Source organism: Erythrolamprus reginae, chromosome 1 (genome assembly GCF_031021105.1).
Source record: "Erythrolamprus reginae isolate rEryReg1 chromosome 1, rEryReg1.hap1, whole genome shotgun sequence".
Lineage (NCBI taxonomy): Eukaryota > Metazoa > Chordata > Lepidosauria > Squamata > Dipsadidae > Erythrolamprus > Erythrolamprus reginae.
The window spans coordinates 286884289-286908294 of record NC_091950.1 but is presented as its reverse complement, the minus strand read 5'-3'; the positions used below and the strand labels follow the sequence as shown (position 1 = coordinate 286908294).

General features: G+C 41.3%; 1 protein-coding gene across 1 annotated transcript in view; it reads left to right on the top strand.

Moving 5' to 3' along the window:
• Window positions 1–24006, top strand: part of MDN1 (midasin AAA ATPase 1) — a 136653-nt gene that overhangs the window by 108629 nt on the left and 4018 nt on the right. Inside the window, exons 81-99 of the mRNA XM_070733209.1 lie at window positions 1697–1831; window positions 2019–2191; window positions 2381–2542; window positions 3162–3296; window positions 4762–4903; window positions 5885–6066; window positions 6973–7113; window positions 8567–8711; window positions 10282–10550; window positions 10818–10982; window positions 12655–12756; window positions 13743–13944; window positions 14574–14747; window positions 15134–15273; window positions 18317–18397; window positions 19608–19726; window positions 20601–20775; window positions 22330–22403; window positions 22505–22619. Coding sequence (XP_070589310.1) covers window positions 1697–1831; window positions 2019–2191; window positions 2381–2542; window positions 3162–3296; window positions 4762–4903; window positions 5885–6066; window positions 6973–7113; window positions 8567–8711; window positions 10282–10550; window positions 10818–10982; window positions 12655–12756; window positions 13743–13944; window positions 14574–14747; window positions 15134–15273; window positions 18317–18397; window positions 19608–19726; window positions 20601–20775; window positions 22330–22403; window positions 22505–22619 — 2831 coding nt within the window. The remainder of the gene's footprint in view (window positions 1–1696; window positions 1832–2018; window positions 2192–2380; window positions 2543–3161; window positions 3297–4761; window positions 4904–5884; window positions 6067–6972; window positions 7114–8566; window positions 8712–10281; window positions 10551–10817; window positions 10983–12654; window positions 12757–13742; window positions 13945–14573; window positions 14748–15133; window positions 15274–18316; window positions 18398–19607; window positions 19727–20600; window positions 20776–22329; window positions 22404–22504; window positions 22620–24006) is intronic.

The window sequence follows — 24006 nt, the reverse complement described above, 5'->3', positions numbered from 1 at the left end:
TCCACTACTTCACTGAACTAATACGGGAATATATAACTAGATAGAGATATATAACTGGGTATCATCAGCATATTGATGATACCTCACCCCTAGTAACATCAACTGGAGTGATTCACTTAACAACTGTGACAAGAAGTTCATAAAACAGGGCAAAACTCACTTAACCACAGACATTTTCAGCTCAGTTGTCATAAGTCGAGGACTATCTGTATTTGGAAGCTGACCATCTGAGTAGTGGACCTTGTGGAAAGCAAAAATAAAGATCAACCTAAAAAATGGAGACAAGCTTACTTGCGTTACTCCTGTATTGATTTTCTCTCAGCTCTTCTAGGCTTGCCTTTGAGGTCACAAATGTATCACTGGGTTTTCCCATCTTGGGAGAGGTTATATTGGAATTGTTTGAGCAAGATTTAGGGTTTAGGGAAGGTGCCTCATAGTTCAGCTTTCTCTTACTATGAAACTGAATGGGGGGAGCTATCTAATTCCTGAGTGATTAAGTTTTCAACTACAGGTTAAGTTTGATTAAGTTTTCAACTTACAACAATTCATTTAGTGACCTTCAAAGTTATAGCCGCACTTAAAAAGGGGGACTTAATGACCTGTTTTTTACTATTCGTGCCTTTTGCTGCACGAATCCCAGCGACCGGTTAGGTCCCACAGAGTGGGCCTTCTCCGGGTCCCGTCGTCTGGCGGGACCCAGGGGAAGAGCCTTCTCTGTGGTGGCTCCGACCCTCTGGAACCAGCTCCCCCCAGAGATTAGGATTGCCCCCACCCTCCTTGCCTTTCGGAAACTCCTTAAAACTCACCTCTGCCGTCAGGCATGGGGGAATTTAAACATCTCCCCCCTTGCCCATGTAGTTTCTGTGTATGATTCGACTGTGTGCTTGTTTTTTATATATTGGGGTTTGTTTTGGGTTTTTTAACCTAAAACTGTAATTTAGATTGCTAAATATTAGATTTGTTACTATGTATTGTTTTTTACCATTTTTGTGAGCCACCCCGAGTGTACAGAGAGGGGCGGCATATAAATCCAATAAATCTTATCTAATCTAATCTATTGTGACCTTTGAAACATCCCCATTATCATGTGATCAAAATTCAGATGCTTGGCAACTGGTTCATATTTTTTACTTTTGCTGGGTCACAGGGTCATGTGATCCTCTTTTTAGATCTTCTGACAAACAGGGCCAACGTGCAAGCCAGATTCACTTAGGAACCAAGTTACGAACTTATCAATTGCAGGGATTCCCTTAACAACCGAGGCAGAAAAGGTTATAAAATGGGACAAAGCTCATTTAACAAATGTCTCACGTAACAATAGAAATTTGGGGCTCAAGTAAGTTGAGGACTACCTGTATTTGCAGAAATTTTATTTGAAACTATGAAATTATTGATTTCACTACCAGTCATTTCTCTATTACAACCCTGAAAGGGAATCTTGGATTTAATTCTGGAGAACAAACAACAACTTTCTCTAAAATGTACAACAGTATCGATCCCAATTTTAATGGAGGGAGAATTTTGATACTTAAGATACTCAAATAGGGAGAAAATTAAAGCAGTAGCATTTCTTTAAGTAAATAGTTAGCAAGACACTTTGTAACCAAGCATAATGCCTACATTTATCCATCCATCCATCTCTCCATTATAAAATTAAAAATCTTCCCCATTTAATATTTCAATGATATTTCTATAGATGACCAAACATCAAATGATGAATTTGTAGAATTCTTCTCAGAACAAATAGAAGATGCAATTCACGTTATCTTGAGTTCTGTCCAGTCTTTGGTGGAAAGAAGAAAAAACAACAAGGAGATATTCTCAAAAGATGGTAAGACTTAACAATGTTTTGTTTTGTTTTGAAAGCAACTGTTATGTCAAATGCATTTTTCTGGCTGTTTATGACCCTTCCATAGCACATTTTTTTAAAAAATGAGAACCTACGAGTTATAGGACATATTTATGAGCTCAATTGAAATAACATTTTTGATAATTGCTTTTTATATTTCTTATTCCAGGGGAAGAATCTTTAGTTGATGGGCTCCAGAAAGGGCATTTAACTGAATTCTTAGATGAAGAAATGTGTTCTGATGTGAATTCTTTGCATATACAAAAAATAATTTCAGTCATTTCTGCACTCCTGTCGGAATTGAAAACTTATGGCGAGGATTACACTGCATATGAATGCAAGGTGATATATTTCGGCTAAAATATAACTCGGGGAAAGATGTTAAACATAATGTTAAAATTGTTTCTTCATCTTGCCCCAAATGGTAGCATGTAAGAATAACAAAAAAAAATTCTGAAATTGCTTATAAATATTATAGACAATGAATATTTTCCATAATTAATTGATATTATTTCTCTTTTATTTCTTCAGATTTTTAATCAGGCCTGCCACTTGCTGGTACGTCTAATGCCACTTCTTTGCAAATATTCCAATATTGTCCTTTTCTACCTCACGGTTTCCTTGGCCACACATAGGAGCACTGGAAAATTGCTTTTCGTCTTGTCAAACATATTTACAGAAATTGCACAAAAGGTAAGAAGTGGAAAGTGAATATCTTTGTGAGTTACCTTTCATTTTCAAAAAATAAAATGTTTGTTTTACTTTGTACTATTTTTTTCCTGAAATTAACACTGCATAAAAGAATGATTTACTTACTCAGTGTTCATTCATAAATCTTTGGTGGGGAACTTCACCAGGTTTTTGGAGCAGCAAGATGTACAGTATTCATAAATTCATTTTAATTCATGTACCCTGTTGGCACTCAGAAAACTCAAAAAAGTTGAGGCACAATTTAACGATTGCAGAATCCATTCTAATTTTTTTTCAAGCAAATTTTGTTCTCCTGAAAACCTAGTTATTTCTTAAATTTTGATTGTCATTCCCACTAATTTGCCTGGAAAAAATATTAAGTTGACTGCTTACTTTTTTAAAAAAATATCATTTTGGTTTTCTTTTACTATTCTGATTCTGATATGAATAAAAGACTATTTTTCTAGGAGGGAAACAACTTTACATATAGTTGTTTAGGAACCGGAATAATCCGGTTATATAAAAATTAATCTACATGTTAATAAGTAACTGATCTTTAGTGGATTTCATTTTAATGACTGCTATCCTTGATTCAGCTGACTGTTTTTATTATTATTATTAGGGTTTCTGTTTACCAAAAGAAATAATTGAGGATGGGGGACAAGGAGGAACAGAATTCCATGATTATGAAGATGGTGGCATTGGAGAAGGAGAAGGCAAAAAGGATGTTAGTGATAAGATAGAAAATGAAGACCAGGTAAGGTTTGAAGTGTCTACTTATAGTATACAGTGATCCCTCGATTTGCGCGTTCTCGATTAGCGCGAAACGCTGCAACGCGGTTTTTCAAAAAATATTAATTAAAAAATAAGTCCGCGTTTTTTTTCCTACACCACGGTTTTTCCCGCCCGATGACGTCATACTGATTGCTGATTGGCCAAAATCAGGAAGGAAGGAGGGAGGGAGAGAAGGGAAGGAGGGAGGGTTGCCATTGCCATTGCCGCCAGCGCTGCCCCAAGAAAGCCGGTGAGAGGAAGGAAGGAGGGAAGGAGGGAGGGAGAGAAGGGAAGGAGGGAAGGAGGGAGGGTTGCCATTGCCATTGCCGCCAGCGCTGCCCTGTGGGTAGCGGCGAGGAGCCCGGAAAAATCACCATTGCATTGCCAGCCTCCGAACTTGCGTCGCTCCACCTTCTGCGCATGTGCGGCCATGGAACAAAGGGCGCGCATGCGCAGATGGTGTTTTTACTTCCGCATCCAGTATAACGCGGAAATCGGTTAGCGCGGGAGGTCTTGGAACGTAACCCCCGCGCTAACCGAGGGATCACTGTATACAAAGAAAATGAATGCTAGGGTTTTAGTGTTTATGGGAAACATGAAAAAGTGCTTATACTTTTTGGTGGTGAACAATCAGCATTGCATAAGGATGTTGCACAAAATGGAAAATATGTCAAAGTTCAGAAACAAAACGTGGAATCTTTGAGTTGGTCCCAAATTTTTGATATTACAACAGCCAAACCAATAGCAAAACAATTTTCTGAGGTAATTAAGGCAAGGCCACTAGCATCTGAGGTGTCCCAGCACAGCATATCTCAACTAGCCCAATACTTCCCCAACCTTCGCACTTCCCTCAGTCCTTCTTTTTCCTCAATCACTTTTGCAATTGCTGACCGAGCCTGGCATATCCCATGGCTTACTGCCTTAATCTTCCCAGTGCCAACGCTTTCCTCAGCCCTGCTGGTTACCCATGCCCTGGCCTAGGCTTTATAGCAATGGCTTTGTTAGGATCAGTCAGGCTTCCAGCATGGCATATGCCAACAGCTGACATGATTCTCCTCAGTCACTGAAACTGACATCCTTGCAAACCATTTCTGCCAAGAATGGTTGATCTAGTGTGGAATAAAGCAACTGAAATGTATATATTGGTTAAAGGCCATACAGAAAGTGCTGTTCTATTTCTGCAGGAAAGGTAAATGCATGGAATGCTAAGGAACGGTTAGTGCATGGAGTAATGCAGGAATCCCTGCATTATTTTTGTACATTCATTTAATGGGTTTCAAAGTCACTTCACTCCCTTCATTTTTTTTAATAGTCTACTTCAGTTTTGAGGAAATGTACCGTAAAAATAAATTATGGCATTCTTGAGGGGAGAGGGAATGTTAAAATTATCTTGCTGAAAGTTGAGGAGGGGACACCCCGTTAAAATGAAGCTTGATTAAATATTCCAGGTAGAAGATACTTACCAAAAAGGTCAGGAAAAGGAAGAGGAAGAACCAGATTCGAAACCGGATATTGAAGGAGAAGATAATGCAATTGAAATGTCTGAAGATTTTGAAGGGAAAACATACGATGGAGAGCAAGAAAAAGATGGTCTGTATTTATACACTGTATTTTTCCTTTTTCTGACCTGATATAAAGTAGCTCCAGAATTCAGCGCAAAATCGGGAACCAATACTAAGGTTTAATAACAATTTAATAGAACATACTGAGATGCAGGATTCCCATTCCTGTGTAATATTATTAGGAAAATCTTTTGGTAATACTGAAATATTTTGGAGATTTTTTTTCTTACTGAAACTTGATAGAACCAAATGTATCTATATAGAATTAACTTTAAATATGACTCCCACTAGTTTCCTGTGACGGAATTAAGCAAATCCAAGTTCTAACACAGAGCTTTCCTTCCCATTTTGTTGATTTCTTTGTATACTTGGAATAAAGATTTTTAGACCAAGAGGACCAGGAATTCAACAGGATTCTGAAGTCCGCAGCTCATGGTTTTTATATGAAAATGGCAGTGTTGTTGATCTTTTTCAAGTATTTAAGAAAGAAGATATTGTGTTTTTAGTAGCTGTTCTAATTAAAAAGTAAAAGTTTGCATTGGAAGATCTGTTTAGTACAGTGTTTATAATTCCTATTCAACAATATATTATGATAATGAATGAGTGAACTTTAGCACACTTAGGTAATATGATACAGCCATAAATAAAAAAATAAGATTTTTAGTAATCTATCAATACTTTAAAGGGGACTATATATTAAAGATTTTTAAAATCTTAAATCTCTATTTTATGCAGACTAGGTAAAAAAATGTAAATATTCCCATTGCTGTAGAAATTCTTTTTGCCCATGGAATGAGAACTTTCACATATCCCAGTGTAAATATACTTTATATACTAGAAATTGCCTATATATCAAGTTAAACTATTAGTTCATTTAGTCAGCTGTAAACTGTATGTTCTCCTATTGAGCTCCAGTCTGTTTCCAGACCCATAATGCTTTATCTTTATAATTACTCAAGTTCCTTCTATGAAGATTAACATTGAGCTTTATTTATATTACCTTGTATAGAAGAAGACGATAATTCTGATGAAGATGAAGACTTGGATAAGCAGATGGGAAACCTTGGAGAAGGAGATGCTGACAAATTGGACGAGAGGCTTTGGGGAGATGAGGAGGAGGAGGAGGAAGAGGAAGAAGAGGAGGATGAGAATGAAGACGGGAAAACAGAAACTGGACCAGGGATGGATGAGGTAAAATTTTAAATGAATATAAAGTTTGAAAGAGTTAAGAGTTGCACCATTGATTAATTATGTAAAATGCATGGCAGTACATAGAAAAGGGGGCATGATGGATCATCAGTTAAAGATTGCACTATGCAACGGGGTGAGCTCTCATTATTTGACCCAGCTCCTACACACCAAGCAGTTCGAAAACATGTAAATGCAAGTAGATAAATACCGTATTTTTCAAACTATAAGATGTACCGGTGTATAAGACAACAAACGTTTTGGTCCTCCCCGGCCCCCAGGAGCATTCTGCAAGCCTCCCAAACTCTCTGCATACCCTGTTTTTATTTTTATTTTTGGGGAAAAATAGGTGCTTAGAAGTTTTGGGAAGCCTGTAGATTGCTCCTAGGGATTGGAAAAAGGCAAAAATGGCCCTCTTTTTGCAAAAAAATTGTCCATTTTTTCACCTGCTTTTTGCAAAAATTGGGTGGGTGGGCAGAGTATTTAGTTGACCCATAGATTGCTCCTAGGGGCTGGGGGAAGGCAAAAATGCCCCCATTTTTCACCCATTTTTTTGTGAAAATGGGGTGAGCAGACGGTTTGGGAGGCCTGTAGAATGCTCCTAGGGGCTGAGTTAAGGCCAAAGCCCCCCTGTTTTTTGCAAAAAAATTGCTCATCCCCCCCCTTTTTTTTTGTTGCAAAAATGGGAGTGTTTTTGCCTTCCTTTTTTGGTGAAAAACGGGCCCATTTTTTTTTCAAAAATGGATTGTGGGGAAAGGGCTTCTGTAAGCCAAAAATTCGGTCTATAAGACCCACCAATTTAATAGCTATAAAGAGGTAACCATGTTTCTCAAAACAAGTTGAATAATGTTAGCCTGAGAAATATATGTACATTGGTGGTAATGTGGATATTTTTCTTGAATTATTTAGGGAGAATCTGAATTAGTGGCAAAAGATGACAACATAGGAGTTGACAATCAAAATGAGAAGAAATCACCCAACGATGAAGAAAAAGAGAAGCAAGCAGATGACACTGAAACCAAAGAGAAAATCCATGAACAAATAGATGAGGTAAAAGCCTAACCATTCAGTATTGAGCTGCTTATTGCTTTTGGGGTGTGTGTGTGTGTGTGTGTGTGTGATGTATTCCAATTCATGCATCCAATTTCTAGAAGATGAGTTTTACAACCAGTGTCCCTCAAAACTAGCCAGTATATACCTTACCTTTTGCATGATTGTTTACTTATTTTATGCATTGGACAGGAAATTAAAAGAGGAAATGGCAGCAGAGTTTAGTAGTTAGGAAGCTAAAAGTGTATCCACCCATATAGAATAGAATAGAATAGAATTTTATTGGCCAAGTGTGATTGGACACACAAAGAATTCATCTTGGTACACATGCTCTCAGTGTACATAAAACAAAACACTTCATGATAGTCCGGGTACATATAACATATACATATAATTGTTAGGAAGCCTGTTTGTTGGGAATTATGTCAGAGATTCAATACAATATTCTTAACTGGGAATGTGCATTGCTAATTTAATAGTGCTTTGGACCTTTTGTGCATTAATACTCTGTCGCTGAGGAGAAGCCGCCTCTTTTTTCAGGCTTCTGCCACTTTATTCAATTGATCCATTTCTAAATCGCTAAATGTAATATTTTCTCTCTTTTTCCAGGTCTTTCCATGTCTTTTCCCCCCTTTTCTTTGCTTTCATTTTTAAATATCTATACAGCAAAATAAAGAAAAACCTGTTAAGTTGGCTAAACAAATTCAGTTTTTGTAGGCAATTCTTAAAGTTACTGCACATTTAAAGTTGGGACAAATCTGGAAGAAAAATACATTGCTGCTTTAATTAGGCCTATGCTCATACAACATCCAAAATACTTTTCCAAATTATTTTCAAATCATGTGTCACTTAGTCTTCATATGTATATAGAAGATTCCCATCTTTCTTATTTTTTAATTGTAAATATTTGAAGTGTGTCCCTTGATGAAAGGATTGGTGTCCATTTTAGAAGTTTCCATCCATTAATGTTTTTGTATAATATTCTTAAACCCAGATGCAATTGAATAACTTCTTAGTTAAGAAAATATAGTCAAAATCACTATTCTTAGTCAAGTGGGTAAACAGCTAAGGCAAGATATCTCGTTGGTGATTAGACAATGTTTATTATTACCATTATTGTTATTCTTTTACCAAAATATATCACAAATATAGTAATCATAAAGGATTAAATATAGTGATCATAAAGTTCCATCCAATACCAAAGATTCATTCACAGTTCACTATCAAACAACAAGTATATATTAACTAAGACAACATCAATATGTATTTAGATTGTAACCTGTCATATGAATGGATATCTTTTCCAATGGGTGATAAGCTTCCTTAATAATTTGGAGATTTTTATGCTTTAGCAGGTTCAATAGAATTTCAGCTCTCAGGAACTTTGCCTCCCTAAAGAATTCCATATCTGCTTTCCATTTTTGTTCTTCTTATAGTGTGTTCTGTTTTACAGGGAGAATATGATGAGAATGAAGTGGATCCTTACCATGGAAAGCAAGAAAACCAACCTGAACCTGAAGCCTTGGAGCTTGATCATGAACTGAACCTAGGAAATGAAGAGATTGATGAGGAAGACAAAGAAGAAGAAGGAGAAGAAGGTAGAAATAAAAAAAGGCTAAACGATGCTTAGTATCAGACACATTATTATCTCCGGGGTAGGGGGCGAGGGAGGACCGCTTGATAAAATATGTGTCCCGTACAAAAATTGCAAGTTATAAACTTGGCATCAGAGTTTAAAGCTTTTCGGCCATTTTGTAACTTAAATTATTGAAAATTAAGATTTTGTTGTTATCAGCAAGTTATGTTTGAATCTACATCAATTTTCATTAGCTTGTTGAAGTAAAAAGATCATTGCCTTTAACTTAGGTTAATACCATTATCCTAGTAATTTGAAGAGTTGATGTAAAAGATGTTATTTATACTTTAGTGATAGAACAATTAACATTTGGGGAATGAGTGGAGTAGGTAAGCTAAGAATGTGCTCTTTTTCAAATTTGAAGCCAGAAAGGTGCTTCCGTGGGCTTATGGACATTTATGCTATATCTGCCAATGGCTCCTTGAAGAAGCAATGTTTTCCCCTAGCTCCATATGGTAACCGTGTTATCCCAGGAAAAATATGTGTTTGAGTTAAAGAAGTAATCCAATTTTGGGCCCAATTGATGCTCTTTGAATACATGGAAACTATCCATTCAATACCCAACTATCATGCAATTCCAGAAAAAGAAATAACTTATTTATGGAAGATACTGTGAGGAGAAAGGAACTGAAACTGATGGTTTCATGGATACACCCAATCCCAGTCCAGAGCTTTGTATCCAAAGCACATCTTTGATTTGCCCTTTATTCAGTTCCCCAGACCTTGAACCCTTGTGTCTGGGAATTGTGTCTGGTGTCCTTTGTCTTTTCAAGTATTCAGTTCCAGAAATAATAGTGCATGTGTGGAATTTAGCAGGCCTGGGGCATTCTATCCAATTGTATGTGGCTTTAAAAAAAAAAACCTACAGTGATCCCCCGCTCATTGCGAGGGTTCCGTTCCAGGACCCCCCGCAACGAGCGGGTTTTCGTGAAGTAGCGCTGCGGAAGTAAAAACACCATCTGCGCATGTGCAGATGGTGTTTTTAACTTCCGCAGCGCTAGCGAGGAGCCGAAGATTGGGGGCGGCGCGGGTGTTTTAAAACGTCGCCGCCGACATGGGGGGCTCGCTAGCACCCCCCCGAACCCCCAACCCGGGTTTGGGGGGGTGCTAGCAAGCCCCCCATGTCGGCGGGGACGTTTTAAAACACCCACGCGGCTTTCCAATGAGTCCCGAAGACAAACGCGGAAGTTTGACGTTTGTCTTCGGGACTCATTGGAAAGCTCCGATCATTTTAAAACAGTTGCGCCGTTCTCCGCTGACTCCTGGCGAACTTCCCGGGCGAAGGGCGAAGGGCGGGCGAGCGGGTGCTGGGGGGGGCTTCGCCCTCCCGCCAGCAAGAGGGGGAAGACCCAGGGAAGCCGCCCAGCAGCTGATCTGCCGGGCGCCATCTACGCATGCGTGCCCATAGAAAAAAGGGCACGCATGCGCAGATGGTGTTTTGACTTCCGGGTTCAAAAATCGCAAATTACCCTGTTCGCAATGGTCGGGGACGCAATAACCGGGGGATCACTGTATATCTCTTTTTCTATTAGGAGAAAATCCTTTTGAGATTGAAGAGAAGGCAATGGATGTAGATGAAAAGGAAACGGAAGATAAGAATACTGGAGATATGGATGAAGATAGACAGGATTCTGAGCAAGTTGAAAAAGATCCTTCTGAAGATAAAAGTGAACAAGATAAAAGCGAAGAAGATAAAAATGAAGAAGGAACAGGCGAAGAAGAGGACTCTACAGTAGAAGAGCAAAAAGCTGAAGAGAAAGAACAGAATGTTTCCACTACTGATCAAGGCCTTTGTCCACAGGTTTCACATATTGTTATTAATAGAAGTTTGGGAGAGGGGGAGAGAATTGCAGTAAATGAATTTTTCTATAATATGTCATGAAACAAACAACGCTTGCCTAAAAAGTATTATTTTATGTACAGTGCATCAGCTACTACCCTGTTTACCCCAAAATCAGACCTCCCCTGATAATAAATCCAATCATGCTTTTGAGTATATGGCGATGAGGCCAGAAACATGGTAATATTTTGCCAAGCTAACACTGACTTATTTTTTTAATTGCTTCAGAAAATTGATGAAGCTGGTAATGATACTGAAAATGAGGAACAGTTACCTGAAGCTTTGGAAAGAATGGAACATGAGGCATATGGAGAGGCAGGAGAAGAGAATCTACAGAGTGATACAGCTGTTGAGTTGGTTGGAACAGCATCTGAGAAGGATCAGGCAAAAGAGGTGAAATGGAGCAATGTTATAAGTAAATGTACTGGTACTGGGGGAATTGCAGCTTCAAATGTACCTCAGTCGTGGGAGCTCACTGGTGCCTTTGGATCACTCTCTCTCACCTCAGCACATCTCACTGCAACCTTAACTCTAATTGCAGTAGGGGGAGAATTTTGTAACTTCTGTAGAACCAGTTCATGTCTCTCATTTATTTCTATCCTATTAACTTATTGTGTAATTGCTCATATCCAGAATGTTGTTGTTTTTTGTTCACTTTGACTTGTTTGGTGGTAGATCTATAGAATGCAAAATAACAGAGTTAGAGAGCTCTCAAAGGTCTTCTAGTCCAACCCTTCTGATTAAGCAGGAGATCCTTTGCGATTTTAGACAAGTGGTTGTCCAGTCTTTTCTTTTAAAAACTCCAGTGATGGAACAGTCACCACATCTGGAGGCAAGTCATACCACTGATTCATTGTTTTCACTGTCAGAAAATTTCTCCTTAGTTTTAGATGGAATTTCTCTTGTTAAGCTTCCCTCCATTACTTCTTGTCTTGACCCTCAAGTACAGTGATACCTTGTCTTACAAACTTAATTGGTTCCGGGACGAGGTTCTTAAGGTGAAAAGTTTGTAAGACGAAACAATGTTTCCCATAGGAATCAATGGAAAAGCGATTAATGCGTGCAAGCCCAAAAGTCACCCTTTTTGCCAGCCTAAGCGCCTGTTTTTGTGCTGCTGGGATTCCCCTGAGGCTCCCCTCCATGGGAAACCCCACCTCCGGACTTCGGTGTTTTTGCAATGCTGCAATTTCACTGAGGCTCCCCTCGCTGGGAAACCCCACCTCCAGACTTCCATTGCCAGCGAAGCGCCCATTTTTGCGCTGCTGTGATTCCCCTGCAGCATCACAAAAACACGGAAGTCCGGAGGTGGAGTTTCCCATGGAGGGGAGCCTCGGGGGAATCCCAGCAGCACAAAAACGGGTGCTTCGCTGGCAACGGAAGTCCAGAGGCGGGGCATCCCAGCTGCGGCGGTGGGTTTGTAAGGTGAAAATAGTTTGTAAGAAGAGGCAAAAAAATCTTAAATCCCGGGTTTGTATCTCGAAAAGTTTGTATGATGAGGCGTTTGTAAGACGAGGTATCACCGTATTATGGAGAATATTGGATCTGTTCATATTCTTCAGTAGGTCTCAAAACACTGAAAATAAGGTAGATATACAGCATCCATTTTCCAGTTAATAGGAGGGCATATTTCCATTTTAGGTGGGGAGGCATGTATAAGAGTGACAGAATATATTTCAGCTGTTCTTTGTATATACAGTGCTTTTTAAAATTTACTGACTATTCCTTTTGATTACATCCTCAAATTGCTAAATTAATCAATTTCTCCAGTAAGGCTGAAAGGGCCATGTGTCATAAATTATGCTTGTTTTTGCCAGACCATGGATTATATCTACATCTATTGTATCTATTTTATACATCACTAGGGATCTCTTCTCTGTCTTATGAGCTAGACTTCACTTATTATATTTCATGAATTTTTGGTGCAATGCTAAAATTAACAGATGGACTTGTTTGCAGAACCAAACTATTCTCTATTCCAAAGATAATATAGTTGTCGGCTTTAAGCTTAATATGCCTGTGGTGTGTTTTTGCAAACATGATCTTAACTTAGTACCTCTTATTTCAGGAACACGGGAGTGGAACTTCAGATGCAAATCAGCCAGAAGGACATGAATCTGAATTAATGGCACATCTGGCTTCACAGAAACAAAACAGAAAAAATACCCAGGTGTCTTATTCTTTTAAAAATGTGTAGATTACTTTTTTTACAATTGGAGGCTCCTATACTAAATGATCTTTGAAGTCTGTTTAATGGAAATCCAAGGAAAAACTAAACATGGGGCTGCTAATTAACTCCTTGGCTCTCACGCTGTTTGGATCTTTTAAGATAGTTTTGAGCTGAAAAAAAGTATCAGGATCTGCTAATATGCTTTTGAAGAGAAACCACATCTAGAAGTAATACAGAATCAAATGCAAACTTTGTACAATGTTTATTAGAAACAGAAGCAGAAACAATATTGAATGGACATGTGTGAAAATGACATAAGCCAGCGGTCCTCACAGATCAGTCTCTTACTGGCTTCACTCCAGCTCTATCTTTTCCTCTTATAGCCATTTAGAGTTAGAATTCTAAATAGTGTTTGGCCGTGGATCATAAATAAACGTTTGATTTGAATTCTATGTTGCTGTGAATGTTTGTGTACAGAAAGCTCTCAGCCTAAAAATACTTTGCGCAAGAGAAAAAGAGAAGCTTCTGCTTGAACTAGAGAGCCAGTGATAGAGTGAACCAGAATTTCTGGGGCGTCTGGCTTTGCTCTAGTTGTCCGTTTGCAGAGAATTGCAGGTATCCCATCTGCAGCCCGGCAAACAAAATTAAGCTGCAGGCCAGATTTTCCCTACTGTGCAAATAGCCTCCTAGTGCAAGCAAAGCTCAAACAAACAAGCAGAATTGATATTTTAAGGCAGGAGTGGATAATGTGAAGCCTCAGAGGCACGACAGCCTTCCTATCTATTCAAGCAGCTCCCAGAGCCATCTTCACGCACCTCTAGAACCCTTCTCCCTCCCTCCCTCCCTCTCTCTCCCCCTCCCTCTCCCCCTCCCTCTCCCCCCCTCTTTTTAAAGGTATAGGATCTTTATATTCTCTTTTCCTGAATAGAATTTGGATTTGCTTCATCCCCTTGAAAATTAACTGGCTGTACTTTCCTGTGTTTCAGAGTTATAAAAGAAAGCCAGGACAAGCTGACAACGAACGCACACAAGGAGATCAGAGCCAAACTGTTCACAAGCGACTGAGAACTATTGAGTCTAGACAGGAAGCAGAAGAAAGACCATTTCAGCCAGGACAATATCAGGTGGAAGCTGACACCTTTGAGCATATTAAACAAGGCAGTGAATCCTATGATGCTCAGACCTACGGTATGGCAGCGTTCACAAGATAACACAGGGAATAATAACGCTAAGCTCTCTATTGCATCATAGTTTGAGAAACATATATATTTCTTCACTAACAGATATGTTGTATTTCTTTTACATTCATTTAGGTTTATAAACTTTAGGTTTATTTTGAGAAATGTATTTTTCATTCTGTCTTAACTAATTCTCTACAGTTTTAGTCTACAATGCTCCATATCCTAAAACTTTCCTAAGCCTTGAGTGTGACCCCCAAAATCCTCAAGTGTTGTTATAAAATGGTAATTGCTAATGTAGCCAGAAATGGAAAGGCATTACATTTGTTACTAGAGAGTAGTTTTCAATTCTACTTTTAGATTTAAATCTCATTGAATTGAAGAGATTTAATATTGATTTAACAATGTATAGTGCTATGTTGTATTTTATGCTCAACTGCTAGCCATATATTATTTTTGTTAAGGGGCTGGTTCGAGGAGAAAAGTCAATTTGCTTGACAAATGCATACTTGTTTCTAGACTGTTAATAGATCAGCTCCAATTTTTATAATGACTTACATTCTGATGCTGAAGAGCCTCTTGCAATTTTAAAAAAATGTGATCTGAAAACGGTATTTTATTGGTTTATGTTCCCACCAGACGTGGCAAGTGAAGAACAACAAAAACCAATTTTGCCTGTTAATGAAGACAATGAAGAAACAGTTTCTGAAGATCTGGATATGGAAACAGAGGATCACACTGCTGAGGAACTCAAAATGTCAGAGGTAGAAAAATTGAATCCTGAAACAAAAATGTCTGGGATTTCCAAGCCTGGTAAGCCATCAACTTCTTGCCTTGAGAATTCTTTTTTTTTTTTTTTTAAGAAATATCTTCCTGCATGTTTGTGGAAATAGCACAAGAATGCTGTTAATGAAATAAGTTTAATACTACTGAATAATAATTTGGTGATTTTATCTAAGACATTGCTATGGCTATGTACTAAGTCAGGGGTGGGCAAAGTTAGCTCTTATATGACTTGTAGACTTCAACTCCCAGAATTCCTGAGCCAGTCATACCAACTCAGGAATTCTGGGAGTTGAAGTCCACATGTCATAGAAGAGCCAACTTTGCCTACCCCGGCACTAAGTGATCCAAAGTAGAGTATAGAAAAGGAAATGGATGTATGAAGTAATTAGCAAGCATGTATAATTCAATCCTAGGACCTGAGCAGATAGAGGCAGATAGCCAAGTTCCTAATTGTGAAGATGCTGAAGAAAGAGAAGAAAACTCTTTACTGCCAGAAGTAAAGCCGGACCGAAACAAGGACTCTACTATTCACACCGTTCATCAGTTTTTGAAGGTACAGGTAGAAAATAGCTCACATTTTAAAAACAAAATGATGGGCTAACTGGTTTAGGTAGATACATTTTAAGGTCATCATAATGTTGTGGCAGTTGCAGGCTGTTGCAAATTACAATCTCAGGTGATAATAGAAAGGGGGTCCCCAACCAGTGCATGGTTGGAGTCTGTGGATGGCAATAAACAGGCCTAATGGGTGTACAGTGATCCCCCGCTCGTTGCGAGGGTTCCGTTCCAGGAGCCCCCGCAACGAGCGGGTTTTCGCGAAGTAGCGCTGCGGAAGTAAAAACACCATCTGCGCATGTGCAGATGGTGTTTTTACTTCCGCAGCGCTAGCGAGGAGCCGAAGATTGGGGGCGGCGCGGGTGTTTTAAAACGTCCCCGCCGACATGGGGGGCTCGCTAGCACCCCCCCGAACCCCCAACCCGGGTTTGGGGGGGTGCTAGCGAGCCCCCCATGTCGGCGGGGACGTTTTAAAACACCCGCGTGGCTTTCCAATGAGTCCCGAAGACAAACACGGAAGTTTGACGTTTGTCTTCGGGACTCATTGGAAAGCCGTGCGGGTGTTTTAAAACGTCCCCGCTGACATGGGGGGCTCGCTAGCACCCCCCCGAACCCCCAACCTGGGTTTGGGGGGGTGCTAGCGAGCCCCCCATGTCGGCGGGGACGTTTTAAAACACCCGCGCGCCTTCCCAACTCTGCTCTCAAGCCAAGCGCCAAAAGCGAACTTCTGCGCTTGGCTTGAGAGCTCAGTTGGGAAGGCGCGCGGGTGTTTTAAAACGTCCCCGCCGACATGGGGGGCTCGCTAGCACCCCCCCGAACCCCCAACCCGGGTTTGGGGGGGTGCTAGCGAGCCCCCCATGTCGGCGGGGACGTTTTAAAACACCCGCGCGCCTTCCCAACTCTGCTCTCAAGCCAAGCGCCAAAAGCGAACTTCTGCGCTTGGCTTGAGAGCTCAGTTGGGAAGGCGCGCGGGTGTTTTAAAACGTCCCCGCCGACAGGGGGGGCTCGCTAGCACCCCCCCAAACCCCGAACCCGGGTTTGGGGGGGTGCTAGCAAGCCCCCCATGTCGGCGGGGATGTTTTAAAACACCCGCGCGCCTTCCCAACTGAGCCCTCAAGCCAAGCGCCAAAAGCGAACTTCTGCGCTTGGCTTGAGGGCTCAGTTGGGAAGCGGCCCGAGCGAACGGCGTGGGCGGGAGAAGGGCGCGCGAGCCGCGGGCGCGCGGGCAGGCAGGCTGCGGACAAGCCGTTCGCTCAGGCCGCTTCCCAGCTGAGTACTCAGCTGGGAAGCGGCCCTAGCGAACGGCGTGGGCGGGAGAAGGGCGCGCGGGCAGGCAGGCTGCGGACAAGCCGTTCGCTCGGGCCGCTTCCCAGCTGAGTACTCAGCTGGGAAGCGGCCCGAGCGAAGCTGCAGCAGCGAGGAGTTTGCGTGGGCGGTGGGGAAACTCCTCGCTGATGCCCGCCAAGAGGGGGAAGACCTAGGGAAGCCGCCCAGCAGCTGATTGCCCGGCCCATCTACGCATGCGTGCCCATAGAAAAAAAGGCACGCATGCGCAGATGGTGTTCTGACTTCCGGGTTCAAAAATCGCAAATTACCCTGTTCGTAATGGTCGGGGACGCAATAACCAGGGGATCACTGTACAGGAAGTTCAGAAACGAACTTACAGTTGGACAGTTGGGCTGTTTTTCACCCTCCCCAGGCTTCAGAAGGCTTTCCTAAAGTCTGGGGAGTGCGAAAAACAGCTCAGTGGGCCTACTGGAAGTCCAGAGGCTTCAGTGAGGCCTGCATGCATGCACCGGGTGGGGCAATACGGGGGTGGAGCGTTGTGTGCATGCCCAAGGGGAGGGCATTGCATTATGGGTGTTAGAGCACTATCACGTATATGTGCACCTTTATGGCACCGAGCAAAAAAAGGTTCGGCATCACTGATATATAGGGAGAGTCAGATATCAACATTAAAATGGCATAAAGTTGCTTTGATTTTTATTATACAGCTGTAAAAATTATAATTACAAATTGACTCCTTGGAAGTTTACAAATACAGTTAAAATTGGCAATGCCTGAAAATAAGGAATACTGAAATAGAGAGAGATAGAGCTACAAAATTTCAGTATTCCGATCAATACTCACTTTTACTTTTGTTAGCTTCAACTAGCCTGTATTTCAGGGGTGTCACACCGGCGCCATCACATCATCATGTGATGTACCATGACTCTCCCCCCCTTCACTAAACTGGGGAGTGGGCATGATCAGCGCATGATGCATTCAGTCTGTGGGCCGCATTTGACACTCCTGCTGTAGCTGCCTTTAAATACAGGTGCTCTGAATTATACCACCTGATTCAAGTGGATATGAGGGAGAGAAGGCTAAATATAATCAGTGGTGACAGTACTTTTTCCCAATCTGTAAATTGTTTTCTCAATTGACTTCTTGTACCTGTTAAAAAGCATAGGGACCTGTTAGAGGTTTAAGACATTTTTCTGCAGAAGAGAACTGAACTGGCGGATCACTGTGAAATTTATTTATTCTACTGTGCTTCTCTTTATTCTAGAAGGATAGATGGTAACAAAAAAAAAATCAGAGCAAGTCAGTAAAACAGGGTTGCAGAGTTGCTGAAATGTTTTCTACAAGTGTAGATTTGATAAAGGACAATAGATAACCTGGGGGGGGGGGGGAGCCCATGTCATTTCTGGAATGTTGTGTTACTATTTTGTATGATGGTATTCTTGGAGAAGAGCAGCATATAAATCCAATAAATTTCCAGAAGATAAACTGCCTGTTTTAGCTTGGACTACTGGTTTCCAGTTCGGAGGATTAATTTCCAGAATACTACTAGAGTATCTTCAGAATTGGACAAATGGCATGATCTCGAGAAGAATCACATTCTTCATTTCTCCAGAGCATCCCATTCTAAAGATTTTGCACATCTTTTATAGACTACGATAAAATGAACTTTACCTTTGAAGGAGAATTTCTGTCTCGTACTAAAAGTAATTTGTTCATATTGCTGGATTCTTATTCCAATTTGTCATATTTTTAAGCGCATTTTTAAAAACCCTGAAGAACTAAGGCAAGAACTAGAGAAGCAACTTAAAGCCTGGAAGACTAGAAATCCTTTAGAGGTTAGTAACATGTTTAATTAAGGATATCCTTTTGGTTTCTTATGAGAAAGATTATTAAACATGGTTTTGAAGTCATGTTAAAAACTATTGCTTAATCATCTCAAATTTGTATGGTGGTCCTGATAATCTTCTGAAATACGTAACTGGCATTTTTATAACCAAAACTGTACAACAAATTACTTAGTTTACATTAAATAAGTACAAAATGTTATATTTGAAAGCCTGTGGAAGAATTAATAAGTTTCTGGCATCAAGATATTAAGAAACGATGTACTCTTATCTAAATGTTGTATTAAAGCTATGTCTAGATTTAAAAAAATAAATACAGTAGAGTCTCTCGGTTATCCGACATAAACGGGTAGGCTGATAGTCAGCCAGACTCTAATGTACTGCTTCCGTCCCCGGCTCTCTAGCTTGCCGGCTTCTGTCCCCCCCCCTCTCCCTCTCTCTCTCTCTCCCGCTTCTGTCCCTGGCTCTCTCTCTCTCTAGCTTGCTGGCTTCTGTCTCCCCCCCCTCTCTCTCTCCCGCTTCTGTCCCTGGCTCTCTCTCTCTAGCTTGCTGGCTTCTGTCTCCGTCTCTCTCTCTCTCTCCCTCCCTCCCTCTCTCTCTCCCGCTTCTGTCCCCGTCTCTCTCTCTCTCTCTCCCTCCCTCCCTCCCTCTCCCTCCCTCTCTCTCTCTCCCGCTTCTGTCCCTGGCTCTCTCTCTCTAGCTTGCTGGCTTCTGTCTCCATCTCTCTCTCTCTCTCTCCCTCCCTCTCTCTCTCTCTCTTCCGCTTCTGTCCCTGGCTCTCTCTCTCTCTAGCTTGCTGGCTTCTGTCTCCGGCTCTCTCTCTCTAGCTCGCTTCCCTACTCCCAGCTTGCTTCCCCCTCCTGGCTGTCATGTTTGGGGGCGTGTCATGAGGGCACGGAAATGCCTACAGCCATGCCCCCAAGCAGCCACAACGTCAGATAATCCAGAGTGTTGGATTACCGAAGGATGGATAACCGAGACTCTACTGTATTGGAAGCCTGAAGTATGATCCCATCTAGTATGTTTAATATATCAACTAGGAACAAATACTAATTTTTATAGACCCCCTGTATGTGTATTACTGCTAAAGCACCGTGCAGACAACAACAATGAAACCATTGATTTTTCTACACAAACTGGGTCCTACCACCACTTTTTTAAACTCATGGCTTTTATGGGGATTTTGTCTTGAATGCTCTAGGGGGATGCAGAAGCCGAAGAGATGTGGCAGCGATACCGTCTGCTCACTGAACCTCTTTCACAGCAGCTCTGTGAGCAGCTCCGACTTATCCTGGAACCAACTCAGGCAGCCAAGCTGAAGTGAGTAGAGCGAAAAGCAGGAACCAGCTAAACAGCTTGATTGGCAGAACAGAGTTTCCTGGTAGAATTCACAGTACAGTACAATGAAATCAATGGCATACAATCTTTGTTCAGTCCTTGTTTAGCAACTGCTTCAGCTATTCACACATATACACATGAACAAGACTGTTTGCAAATAGGTCAAGAAACACAGATAATTGATTTTTCAACAAGTGTGGACATTTATGACATTAAAAGATATTAGGAAACTGATTAAGGCGAAGTCAGTTTTAACCCTTATGTCAGTAAAGATATGTTTTCAAATCTGTAAATCGTGCTTCAGAGAGATAGCTGAGTAAATACTTTCACAACTTAAGAGCAGAGAGACAATATCCATCACATTTTCTATTATTTTAAAAAATCAGAATAAAATATGCAGAATAAACATTGTCCAGTTGGCTCAGCTGGCAGAATTTATACAGACTGCAGAATTCATTGAGATTGTCAGAAATAACACATTTTCCTGCTTGTTCGAAAAGTAACAACAGTTTTGCAATTTGTATCTAATATTTTGGATTTTCCCCCTAGGTTTTTATTTTTTATAAAACCTGTGAAAAATATTTAAAATTATTTCCAACCCTTTATCTCAGCCAACATCACTTTTTTCAATTGCCTGATAACTACATATATACAATAACCACATATGTAAAAATCTAGCAATCTTAAATGAATATCTCTCATAATTAAATCTCTGCTGAGTTGTGCAAAACTCATATTCTGCTTAGTTATTTTCATAAATGTCATGTTTACGATAAGTATTGTATGTCATAGTTTTATGACATTTATAACACTGTATTATGGCGTTAATAATGTTTTGAATGTTCTCAATTACCAGGGGTGATTACAGAACGGGAAAAAGGTTGAACATGCGCAAAGTAATTCCATACATTGCGAGCCAGTTCCGAAAAGATAAAATATGGTTACGAAGGACCAAACCCAGCAAACGGCAGTACCAGATTTGTTTGGCCCTTGATGACTCTGCCAGCATGGTAGACAATCACTCTAAACAGGTAAAAATAATATAAATATAAATAAAGAACGTTCTCATCTTAACAGCCCTGCATTCATTCACATTTCTTTGGTGTATCCTACGTACAGTTATGACCATTTGTTTAGCAACCATTCAGAACTATGGCTGTTCATAACATATGATAGTTGAAACCCAAAATGTTTCAGTGTAACTTGGGTCCAGTAGTGGGTTGCACCCAGTATGGGCCACACTATAGTGTGATAGCGGAAATGGAAATGCACATGCATCTCCACGTCCCTGACGCATGCACATCGGTGCAAGATTCAGCTTCTGTGCATGCGCCGAAAGCAAAATCTCACATGAGGATGCTCATGCGTGTGAGATTTTGCCAATTTTCAGTGGTTTTTTGCTTCCACAAATGTGCAGATCACCAAAAATCGGCAAAATCTCGCATGCGCGAGCATCCTCACACGAGATATTGCTTCTGGCGTATTTGCAGAAGCCGAACCTTGCAGGGGCGCACCAGTCTCCAGGAGCGCAGCGGTAGCACCGGAGACGCGGAACCCTACATTGCTCTGATGCCCAAAATTACAACTATTGCAGCACCCCATGGTCACGTGATGGAAAAATTGGGCATTTGGGGCAACCCGTTTGTTCTTTGCAGGGACACTTCTTCCAAATGCTTATTTCTCCTCTCCCCCTACTCCCATTCCCCAAATCTCTGCCCTTTTGGCTGCCCTGTGCTCATTGGTCCTCTTGCCACCTTGTCTTTACCCGCTTTGCCTGTTTTCAAAATCTTAAAAGAAGGCTATGCCTGATTTCAACAAGGTCACACGCAAACTGGGGCAAAGGGCAGGCGTAGCCAGCAAAAGCCTCACGAAGGGCTAGGTAGGGTGTATTCATATTCCAGCAGCAGGAATAAGCCAGCAAAGGACAGCCAGGGGTACCAAGGCTGGAAGTGCCTACAGGACCAGCAAGGGTAGCAATGACAAAGCCAGCAGATTGCAAGGCAGCCACAAGGTCAATTGAAGACGGATTGGATTGGCCAGGAGTGGCTTGTATCAGGGTGGATCCTTGGTTCATGACCTGTAGGATAGCAACAGCAACCAGCACTCCCATGTTTGCTGATATTATTAAGTGAAGCAATCACTTGATGTTGTGCATTTATGGCTTCTTCGCTTAGTAATGGAATTTTTGGTCCCAATTGCCATTGTAACTCAAACAATATCTGTGGCTCATTCTGTCATTCTTTTGCTTTCCCACTTAGGGTTTCCCAAATGCCAGTTCTCATTCAGAGTTTAAGTCGCACTACAATGGATGTACAGGCATCTTTATTCCTGCACCAATGACTGTTTAGTACTTGAGACAGTTGATGGAAACTGTCATCACTGCAATTTTCTAATTTCTTGCGGAGTTTGTATAAAAGTATATGGCATCACAAGCTTTAAGAAAAGGTTTATTGGTAATAAACATCTTTAGAATTTTGCAGTTTAAATGTTAATTCTGTGCCAAATCGTTCATATTAAAATCTACTGATAATACTATTAACTTTACTCATCAATGAACTTCAACTCTATCAACTTGTTTTTTGTAGCTTGCATATGAATCCTTAGCAGTGATTGGGAATGCTTTGACACTTTTGGAAGTGGGACAAATTGCAGTATGCAGGTAAGACTACCTTAAACCTTTACTGATTTTTGTTAGTGAAAATGAATATAATTCTTGCAGGAGGCACAATTTTTCAAAAAATATGTTTTACTTTATTTTAGTTTTGGAGAGGCAGCTGAACTACTACATCCATTCCATGAACAATTCAATGACCGATCAGGAGCAAAAGTACTACAGCTCTGCAAATTTGAACAAAACAAGACTAGGATAGCTCAGGTATCGCCATTTCTTAAGGATATGTTGTCCATTGCCTTACATCTTATTGCATTGTAGAGACAAATCTGAAATCTTGCTGGTGTATCTACCTTCAAGTTGCATGGCAGGATCCTTCCCCATGTTTTTAGAATTGTCCTTGAGTTGGTGGTGGAAGTAATCTTTAGATGAGATGAGAAGCACATAAATCAAATGAAATAAATACAGTACTTCTCCACTTGTTCGTGCTTCAGGATTTCACTCTACCTGTTTCAGTGCTGGCTGTGATAAAGCTCAGGAGTTCATGTCCTTCAAGACAACCGTAGACTTGTCTCAAATACTAGGCTCAAACCATAATGGTGGTAGCCCCTTGGATCTTGTCATTTTCTCTGAGTAACTAGTTGATGTTCTGGAAAGAGAAGATTTCCATCATCATGGAAATCTAATCACCCCTGATCAATGTTCCCTCTATTTTTTTCCCGGTGTGGGCGGCATAGAAGTATGTACCCTGTTTCCCCGATAGTAAGACACCCCCGATTGTAAGACGTATCGGGGGTTTCAGGGGGGTCGGCTAATATAAGCCGTACCCCGAAAGTAAGACATATGTCTTACTTTCGGGGAAACACGGGGGTATTGCCGGGGGGGGGAGCCCGATGACGTCGCTTCCAAGCTCCCCGCGCCCCTCGCCTTCGCCTCGCCGCGGCGCCACCGCCTCTTCCCCGGCTTGGCAAAGCGAAGGACGGCGCTGGTCCGAAGCGAGCCGAGCGGGGCGGCGGCTTGCAGCGAAGGTGCTCATCCCAGCAACCGAGTCCTGCCGATGCTCGGCTGCAAGCGGCCAGCGAGGCCGACCGGCTCCGAGGCAAGCGGCCGGAGCTGCGCCCTCCTTCGCTCGCCTCCTTTCCGGCAGGCAGGTGGGGCTGCCCAACTGCGCAGAGCGGCTCCTCCCCTCCAGACACACGCTTCCCCGACACGCGTCTGCGGCTCCACGCGTGCACGCCGCTTGGAGCCCTGAGGTTGAACTTGGAAAAGGGCTCACGAGGCTCCTGTCCCGCGGCTGCCCTTCTGGACTCTGGGGAGATGCCTTCGGGAACGCGACCCTTTCAATTTTTTTCCAATGTAAGACATACCCCGAAAGTAAGACGTAGTGGGGCTTTTGGGGGTAAAAAGAAAATAAGACACTGTCTTACTTTCGGGGAAACACGGTATGTATGTGTGTAGGTATGTAGGTATGTACGTACGTACAAATAAATAAATAAATAAATAAATTCCCTTCTTTTTTATTAAAAGAAATTAATAATAAAACAAAACCAAAATCTATTACTATTAAAACTAAAACAACCAGCAAAACCAAAAACACAACTATTAATAAATCCTTGAACCATTTCCAAAAACAGGTGAGGGCTAGGGGTTT